This window comes from Macrobrachium nipponense, chromosome 13, assembly GCF_015104395.2.
Source record: "Macrobrachium nipponense isolate FS-2020 chromosome 13, ASM1510439v2, whole genome shotgun sequence".
NCBI classification, from domain to species: Eukaryota; Metazoa; Arthropoda; class Malacostraca; order Decapoda; family Palaemonidae; genus Macrobrachium; species Macrobrachium nipponense.
Genome location: NC_087206.1, coordinates 99,463,670 through 99,473,669, shown reverse-complemented (window position 1 = coordinate 99,473,669; position 10,000 = coordinate 99,463,670). Strand labels below are relative to the sequence as shown.

Genomic DNA, 10,000 nt, shown 5'->3' with positions numbered 1-10,000 from the left:
ATCATTTCCAATGGATATATCAGCCTTTTTTTTTTTCATTGGCAAAAGCTATGTAGATAACGTTCTTATAAACGTAATTTTTGCCATCCGTCTTCCTAGCCATGAACGAAATTCAGTGTTATCGTGTTATCTTGACCTATTATATTAGGGTAGTATATTTTGCAATAATTTTACACTTGCCGTCGTTAGCGTTACGTAAAGCGCTGCGGTTGATGTCTGTTGTATATTTTAAAAAGCGTCGATGGATTTTGACAGCTTTTATAATAGAACTGTGAGCTATGGATCCCGGATTATTCCTAGAGTTATTTAACATTGTAAGTTTTTAATGATCTAGTAAAATTATTGAAAGGTTCACAAAAAATTTTTCTACTTTTGGCGATGTCGCGGGATCCTGGTGTATGAGGTATAGGTATACAATTGCAGTATGGTGCCATACAGAAATCCCTTGATTACTGACACTGATTTTAGCATATGATTACATCCAGCGGTCGGTTATTCCCTTTTCATGAATATGTTTCCCTTAAATGGACATCCTTCCTTTGGATTATCAAGATTTTTTCCTCGTATCTCACTCATATGCATGAGTTTGATACTAATATGAATATATTTTCCGCGATGTATTCAGTTTCATTATATATATATATATATATATTTTATATATATATATATATATATATATATATATATATATATATAATGTATGTATGTATATATATATATATAAATATATATATATATTATATATATATATATATATATATATATATATATATATATATATAAAAGTCATATCACATTTCCGTGATTCATATACATATATCGAGCTACAATGTCCTTTAATATCTAATTCGCTCTACCTCGGAATTAATATATTTTTCATATATGCTTAACTGAGGGGGAATTTTTTCTCGATAATAGACTTGCCCGGACCAAGGCGCGAACTCATGGATCCTTCAAATCCAGGAACGTCAGTGAAGCTTTACCTACTACACCACCGCGAGTGGTGTAGTAGGTAAAGCTTCACTGACGTTCCTGGATTTGAAAGGATCCATGAGTTCGCGCCTTGGTCCGGCAAGTCTATTATCGAGAAAAAATTCCCCCTCAGTTAAGCATATATGAAAATATATTAATTCCGAGGTAGAGCGAATTAGATATTAAAGGACATTGTAGCTCGATATATATATATATATATATATATATATATATATATATATATATATATATATATATATATATATATATATATATATATATATATATAAAGAGAGAGAGAGAGAGAGAGAGGGAGAGCGGGAGATCTATATATACATTGTAATATATTATATACAATCATCAATCAACAAAAGTCGTTTATTGTAAGTGAGAAATGGATGGTACCGAAGTGACTCGAAGACTGGAAATTACTCTATAATGACTTCCAGAACGTCGAATTAAAGTCGTTGGAGGTTGTTGTCCAGTGCTCGAGTCACTTTGGTACCAAAATCTGTTTATCACTTACAATTCACCTTCGGTGATATTCTTGAAGTAGAGCGAATTGGGTATTAAACGAGGTTTTTAGTTTAATGATTGTATAAAAATCACGGCGATGTGATAAAAATTCACGCACACACACATTATATATATATATATATATATAAATAATTATATATATTATTATATATTATATAATTATATATATAATATTATAGATATATATATATTATATTATGTACATACACACACACATGCATATATCGTCCACCACTTACAGTCTAATTGGATATTAAACGACGTTCTTAGTTTAATGATTGCATATAAATCACGGCGATGTGATAACAATTCACACACACAGACACACACGCGTGCTATATATATATATATATATATATATATATATATATATATATATATATATATATATATATATTATATATACATACACACACACGCATATATCGTCCACCACTTACATTCTTTACTTATGGAGGAAGGAATTCTAAAAGGTTCCATCCTTTTGGTGCTCAGTAAGCCTTAAGGGCTGAGAGTGAAATATAATGTTTATGGGAGCTTCAGTCTTTGACTGACAGGGAGTAAATGAACTAATGGCGTTCTATTAATTTGACTTCAAAGATAGGTTGAGCATACCTTAGTTTAACCAGAACACTGAGCTGATTAACAACGCTTCAAGGGGTGGTCCGAGGGATTAGATTTTTCTTACGTGGCTCGAAACCAATTGGTCTCTCAGCAACGGGACCTTCAGCTTATTGTGGGATCTGAACCACATTATATCGAGAAATGAATTTCTATTTACCAAAAATAAATTCCTGTGATTCCACACGTACGGCCGCAGGAAGTGAACACGGGCTACCAGATTGATAGTCGAATAAGGAACCTACTCGTTCAGTGAGGAACTTTCAGATATGTGACGGAGGAAGAAATGGTATTGCTTGCTGGTATGAAGTTCTGGAGTAAATGAGTGAAGAAAGCCCTATGGAAATGTATTGTAAATGGGCATGGTTTTTAGAAATATGAGTCCTTGGAAAAAAATTTTCATTAGTATACCTGTAAAAAGGAAATAGCGAGAAAAAAAGGAGTCTAGATTAGTATAGAGTAGCTGGGAGATCAAGTTAAGGGCTGCAATGTGAGACGAGGAGTGGCTGGAGATTCATTTGATCAGAATGTTGATGCGGGAAATGTTAAGTGTCAGTAGGAGAGGAAATGTTGGAGGTGAAGTTGAAAATGTAATCGAAACCTGTTGATTTGAGATGAAGGAAGTGAAATGAAGTTGAAAATGTAATCGAAACCTGTTAATTTGAGATGAAGGAAGTGAAATGAAGTTGAAAATGTAATCGAAACCTGTTAATTTGAGATGAAGGAAGTGAAATGAAGTTGAAAATGTAATCGAAACCTGTTAATTGAGATGAAGGAAGTGAAATGAAGGGTGAAAATGTAATCGAAACCTTGTTAATTTGAGATGAAGGAAGTGAAATGAAGTTGAAAATGTAATCGAAACCTGTTAATTTGAGATGAAGGAAGTGAAATGAAGTTGAAAATGTAATCGAAACCTGTTAATTTGAGATGAAGGAAGTGAAATGAAGTTGAAAATGTAATCGAAACCTGTTAATTTGAGATGAAGGACGTGAAAACAGCATTTAATGAGACTGGTTGAAATATGGACTAGCGTTACAGACAGTAAATTGAGAGAGAGAGAGAGAGAGAGAGAGAGAGAGAGAGAGAGAGAGAGAGAGAGAGAGAGAGGTTAATGAACTAATACAATAGAACCAATATAAAACTTGAATATAACTTTTAACTCTCTGTCTGAAGTGAACCGAGTCCTGGATCAGTATTAAAACACTGTATTTGCTGAAAGTGGAAAATAAGAGAGGCAAGGCTCAATGAATAGTATTGATGTCATTTTGAGAATGCTCGTCCAAGTGACAGTTGGGGCCCAAAAGAGGGGTATTAATCGGCTGAAAATGAAATGGCATCAGACATGAATGGGATACAAAGTAAATATTACAGTATAGTGGTGTTAGTGGGGCTGGCAGGCTGCCAAGAGTCTGTAAGGTATGTCTTCCTGGAACTCTTGTTAGAATAAGTAGACGTGGAACTGGAGGTATGGTGTAAAAGTTGGGCTGGTGTAAGGGCATGTTATGATCCCATGGCTATTTGATATCTTCGTGTGGATGTTGTTAGAACTTGAAGAACGAACTGAATGTTGGACAAGAAATTGGTGAATCAATGGAGTCTGGATTGGTTGATGTTAGCGGATGATGCAGTATCCATGCGGATAGTAAAGAGAAACTACAGGAACTAGTGAAAGAGTTTAAACATGTTTGCAAAAGGAGATAATTGAAATTAAAGGTAAGCATCTGTGGGTTAAATGAAGACCATGAAAATTGTAGCCAGTGAATTCTAATACGCATATTTGAAGAATGCAGTAGTTGACTCCTATATGCCTTCGGAAGGAAACTGAATGAATGTAGGGTGAAAGAAGAGGTGAGTGGCAGATTAGGGATAGCACTTGGTAATTGGAAGTGTGGAAAAAGCCGAAAAAACTGTTTCTGTGGACGCCTGGGTGAGGTTATATGAAGGACCTTTAAACCAACTTCCTTTTATGGAATTGAAGTGTGGCTGATGAATGTGAATGAAAGAAAATAGTACAAAAATATGAAGGTGAACTGTCTGCTAGTTATAAGCTGAGAAATGTAGGTATTACATGCAGAAGAATAGAATATATATAGATGGTTTGGTCGTACAGGAGAAATGGAAAGCGGCAGGTCATAGGAGCCATGATGATGCATGCACGATTCAGATAGTTCTGGATAAACGATTCAGATAGTTCTGGATGAATGGCTTCAGACAGCTTTTGGAAAGGAATGGCCGTCATTTCTCCAAACACTGAAAGTTTGTGTAATGTATTGATAAACAGCGCAGTTTCTCTCGGGATTTCGATGCATTGCTGATGAGCCCTTTCTGTTTTAATGCATAAAGCAGTTTTTGTTTTGGGAGTTTTTAGCCCGAGTGTTCATCTGCAGTTGAAAAATATTAGTATGAATACGGCAGTGACCATTGTGTTGTTATTTCTGTGGCGTCACCCCATATTAGAGGGAAATTACAGTGATTCTACACACACACACACACACACACACACACACACACACACACACACACACACATATATATATATTTATATATATATATATATATATATATATATATATATATATATATATATATATAATCGTGAAAAAATTTAAACCGTGTTATGCTTTTTGACGTCCGTTGAATACAACCCTACGTATTTTTATTACAATCAATGCTATTATTTTCTATGCATGTATGTATGAATTTATTTGCTTGTGTAATTTAAATATGATTTTTTTTTCATTTCAGGGTCTCCGAATATCTTATGGGCGATATCGACACATCTTCCGCCCTCCTGAATTGTTCAACAGCTTCGTCTAGAAATAAAGTGAGTGTTTGTTTTACTATATGTTTAGTGAAAGGGAACTAAATGCAATTGCAAAAAGTGTACTAATTAACATTATGATGCAAGTCAGGCAACGCAGATATAGGAAGGGTTGATCAGCAGTTATGTGGCCAAAATTATCGTATTCATAATAGGTGTTCTTTTTGAAACTGTTGTGTAAGGCGTTTAAAAGACCAGCTAAAACTCTGTATGCAATCAAAAGAAGGATAATGTTAGAAGCACAGTGGAAAGAGTCTTCTAATCTCTCCACCGAACTGTTATTGTCTCGTTAGTTGTATTTTGATTAATGAATGAAACATTTTGCTCTTACAATGAAGTTCTTGTAAAATATTGAGGCTGCAAATTCACCAAATAGGTGTATCAGTCGCGCATAGATAGTGTGTGTAAAACTTACATATATCTTCAGCATCTGTACAGTAGAATTTAAAATAAATGTTAGAAGGGGCAATTACTGGGAAATCACGAGAAGTGAATAAAAGATTTAATGACTGGTTCTTTGTATGAAGCTGTGTTGACTTGCAGTGATAATAGGGAGTCGGATTTTGCATGGGAGATGGGAAAGATTAATCTAAAGCGATTTGGTAGCATTAATGAAGTTATCTGAGTAAACGGAGAAAAGGAGGTTAAAGTTTGAGAATATTCGATAGGCTATGACAGGACGGAAGTAGTCTGTTATCTGGGTGTTTAAAAGTAATGTTAGAGAGGACTTTTTACAGAAGAAATGTTACAGGTAACTCATGGAATAAGTTGGAACGATAGAAAGAGCACTTCCGGGCTTATGGGAAAAACTGGATGCTGGAAAGATTTGCCTATGATGAGTGGAAAGGTTTCCGCTGATGAAAAGATCAAAGTATATCGAGGCTGTCTGATCGTGCACAGAGAATGAAAGAAGATAGGTTGATGATGAAACTCCGTCGTCAGACGTCCGTATAGAAGGGGGGAGGGGAAGGCATAGCGAACACTGCTTTTATGGCGGAGCACAAAGTCAAAAATAAAAGAAACTTTACTTTTATGAAGCACTTTGAGGTTGACGATGTGTTCCTTAAGAGTTCCACTTTGAGGTTGACGATGTGTTCCTTAAGAGTTTCTTGTGATTACCTATAAATCACCTATGGCTTATTTATTTATTTCTTTATTTATATATTTATTTTTTAATTTTTTTGCCAAACAAATTTATTGCTTTTTTTTTTAGTCAAAATCATTCCTAATTAGTAAAGAAACGTTTTAAGTGAAGAGAGAGAGAGAGAGAGAGAGAGAGAGAGAGAGAGAGAGAGAGAGAGAGAGAGGTGTTTTCAATGTAGTGTTGATTTGGGAAGACAGTTCCGGGGATTTGTCATTGGGATATGTTACCAACGCCTCCTCTCCCTCTCCGTTCCATTCTGAATAGCCTCTGGAAAGGCGCCCTCAGCTGAGGACAATGGAGACGAACAAGTACTCAGAAAGAGAGAGAGAGACCAAGACTGTAGTCTCGGAATAGGTTGAGATGTGATAGGGAAAGTGTTCTTGGAATATAGATAAAGATCCGTCTTAGTGGTTGTGTATATGAGAGAGAGAGTCTTAATTTTTTTTTGGCATGTGCCGATAAACGAGATAAAGTTGAAAAATATCCACGTCCTACTCTGACCTGGTTTGATTCATTATTATTATTATTATTATTATTATTATTATTATTATTATTATTATTATTATTATTATTATTATTATTATTATTTGTCTACCACTGTCATCCTATTTGACTGGGTGGTTCTTTTATAGTGTGGGTTCCGGGTTGCATCCTGCCTCCTTAAGAGTCCATTACTTTTCTCATTATGTGTACTGTTCCTAGGAGCGCACTCCTCTGCATGAGTCCTGGAGCTACTTCGGCATCTAGTTTTTCCAGGTTCCTTTTCAGGGATCTTGGAATCGTGCCTAATGTTCCTATGATTATGGGTACAATTTCCACCGGCATATCCCATATCCTTCTTATTTCTATTTTCAGGTCTTGTTACTTATCAATCTTTTCTCTATCTTTCTTTTATTCTGGTGTCCCATGGTATTGCGACCTCAATGAGTGATACTTTCCTCTTGATTTTGTCAATCGCCGCCACGTCTGGTGTATTGGCATGTATTACCCTATTTGTTCTGATACCATAGTCCCATAAGATCTTTGTTTGATCGTTTTCTATCACTCCCTCAGGTTGGTGTTCGTACAACTTATTACTGCAAGGTAGCTGGTATTTCTTGCACAGGCTTCAGTTGAGGGCTTTTGTTACTGAATCATCTTTTTGTACTGGTTCTGTGCAAGTACTAGACATTGCTTGCTATGTGGTTTATGGTCTCGTTTTTCATATTACACTTCCTGCATATGCGTGAGATGTTATTCTCATCTGTCGTTCTTTGCACATAACTGGTTCTTAGGGCCTGGTCTTGTAGCCGCCGTTAGCATTCCTTCCGTTTCCTTCTTGAGTTCTCCCCTCTGTAGCCATTGCCATGTTTCATTGCTGGGCAGTTCTTTATTCTGTCTCATGTACTGTCCGTGCACTGGTTTGTTGTGCCATTCCTCTGTTCTATTTGTCATTCTCCTGTCTCTGTATATTTCTGGGTCTTCGTCTACTTTTATCAGTCCTTCTTCCCATGCACGCCTTAGCCACTCGTCTTCACTGGTTTTCAGATATTGCCCCAGTGCTCTGCTCTCGATTTTGATGCAGTCCCCTATGCTTAGTAGCCCTCTCCCTCCTTCCTTTCGTGTTATGTATAGTCTGTCTGTATTTGGTCTATTATTATTATTCAGAAGATGAACCCTATTCATATGGAATTGTCCCACAGGGACCATTGACTTGAAATTCAAGCTTCCAAAGAATGTGATGTTCATTCAAAAGAAGTAACAGAAGGTAATGGAAAATACAGAAAGAGGAGATCAGGGATTGATTGTGAATGTGAAAGATCTTGTTAAAATACAAACTATGAAAAATTGACAAACAAGGGATCGATCATCCGTCGATGTTCCAAGTCATAACAGCTAATATTAGGAAACAGAAACATACCACCACGATCCACTCTATCTAAAAGAGATAAACATCTGGCAGAAGCAGACTTTCACACCGGAGAACAGAATTCTAGTAAGAGAAGAACAAATAACATAAAACAGGTTGCATTGATTTTATCACTGTTCTAAATATATGAGGCCTTACGAACAATACCTTTCATGTGGCATTCTCTGAAATTTTCATTAGGTGTTTCTAAAAGGTAAGATGTGAGTCAAATGTTGCACCGAGGATTAAAGCTTCTGACTCATTTAACAGCGTCCCATCCACCTGAGGGGGAGGATGTAGTGGAAAATCTGTGCAGATCCAATAGTGTTTTCGTTTTGCTGGAGTTCAGCCTCACACTCCACCAACTACACCACTTACTGATCACGTAGTCCATTCCCCGATTAAGATTGAGGGCAGCTTCATTTCTCATAAGTGGAAACTTTACGATTTCCACAAGGGTTGTATCATCGGCATACTGAACAATCTTATTTTCACGGCCAACAACCAAATCGCTTGTATATTGAAAAGAACAGTGGACCAAAAACACTACCCTGTGGAACTTCAGACACAATAGGTCTTGCTCCACTAAAGATCCCATCTACAGCAAGTCGCTGCTGCCTACCTGTAAGGAAATCTTGAAGTAATCCTAAAGCATATCCACTCATTCTAAGATTAAGATTCTGAAGTTTATAAATAAGTGCCTTGTGATTTACTAAATCGAAAGCAGCACTAGAATCTATTTGAATTATTCTGCACTCAAACCCTTTATCAAGCGTCTCTTGCAAGTGGCACGTCAAGTCCAAAAGAGCATCGCAGGTATTTACTATGAGATAACAATCCTTTATATTCCTCATATTTATTCATTTGCTTAAAAATATGTTTTTCTGCAACTTTGGAGAGCACAGAGAAAACAGATATTGGCCTTTAATTACTGTGGCCAACTGACATGCCATTCCTTGAACATTCACTGTATTACTGAGCTTGCTCTCATCCACAAAGATACTACTTCGGCATAAAAACTTATAGAATCTACTAGTCTTGAGAGACAACACACTAGGAACCTATTTAAAAAAACAAAGGGAAGAAACCGTCAGGATCTCCACCCCAGCTATCAAGATTATCAAGATTTCTTAACATTCCGAAAGCGAAATGCAAAACTCGTAAGAATAGATTCAGGATGACAAGTATTAGGGAGAAGGACATCATCAGCTGATTGCTTAGTTTTCAGGGCACGATGAAGCAGTTCAGCCCTTTCCCTAGGGCCAGTAACCAATCCACCATCATCTGCTAGTACCGGTGGAATGGAAGATGATAGTGACCCAAAGATAGATGATGCCAGTTTGGTCCACCACAGATGAGGCTGAGTAATTCCTTCAAGTTTCTTCTCCAAGGAATTATTGTAATTTCTCTCGGCTGTATGGCAAGTTCTATTTGCATCATGGCGAGACTCAACAAAAATGGTGTAATTTATATTTGAACGATTTCCTTGTCATGTGTTGAATTTGGTCTGTTTTCATGGTAAGCTCATCCACATACGTCATCAAGCCATGGCTTGTCGTTTCACCTGAACTTGATGACATTCCAAGGGGTATACCTCATTAAAATAGCCATCAGCATTTTATTTAACCACTTCTTGGGTTCAGGATCTGATATAGCATCTGAAATATTAAGTGCCTGACAAGCCTAAGTAATAACGATCCCAATTGACTTTAGATTTCACCTAGACCGTTTTTCCAATGATGGCATTAGGAATATACTGATTAACGGATGTGTCCTTTTCAGTGGCACAATTATCAGTAGTGCTTAAATATTCGCAGACCTTGGGCTTGAATAATAGCTGGGACATCTGTGAATATCAGGTCTAATCTATTACCAGAAACATGTGTGGGATCCTCAGTTATCTGGACAAAATCGGAGGATACACAGAACTCAAGAGCAGACCGGCCATGTTGATCTCTGGAATTTGAATTTAGCCACTCGCAGTGTTGTGCATTTAAGTCTCCACAAATAATGAGTG

The 10,000-nt window shown here is 36.6% G+C and overlaps 1 protein-coding gene across 19 annotated transcripts in view; it reads left to right on the top strand.

Annotated features, from left to right (window-relative positions):
• Positions 1 to 10,000, top strand: part of LOC135225223 (rho GTPase-activating protein 45-like) — a 617,019-nt gene that overhangs the window by 475,697 nt on the left and 131,322 nt on the right. For all 19 annotated transcript variants that reach the window (XR_010316935.1, XR_010316936.1, XM_064264541.1 and 16 more), the window contains one exon: positions 4,876 to 4,954. Coding sequence is in view for 17 of the 19 variants with exons in the window: in XM_064264541.1 (XP_064120611.1) it covers positions 4,876 to 4,954 (79 nt within the window). In the remaining 2 variants the exon portion in view is untranslated. The remainder of the gene's footprint in view (positions 1 to 4,875; positions 4,955 to 10,000) is intronic.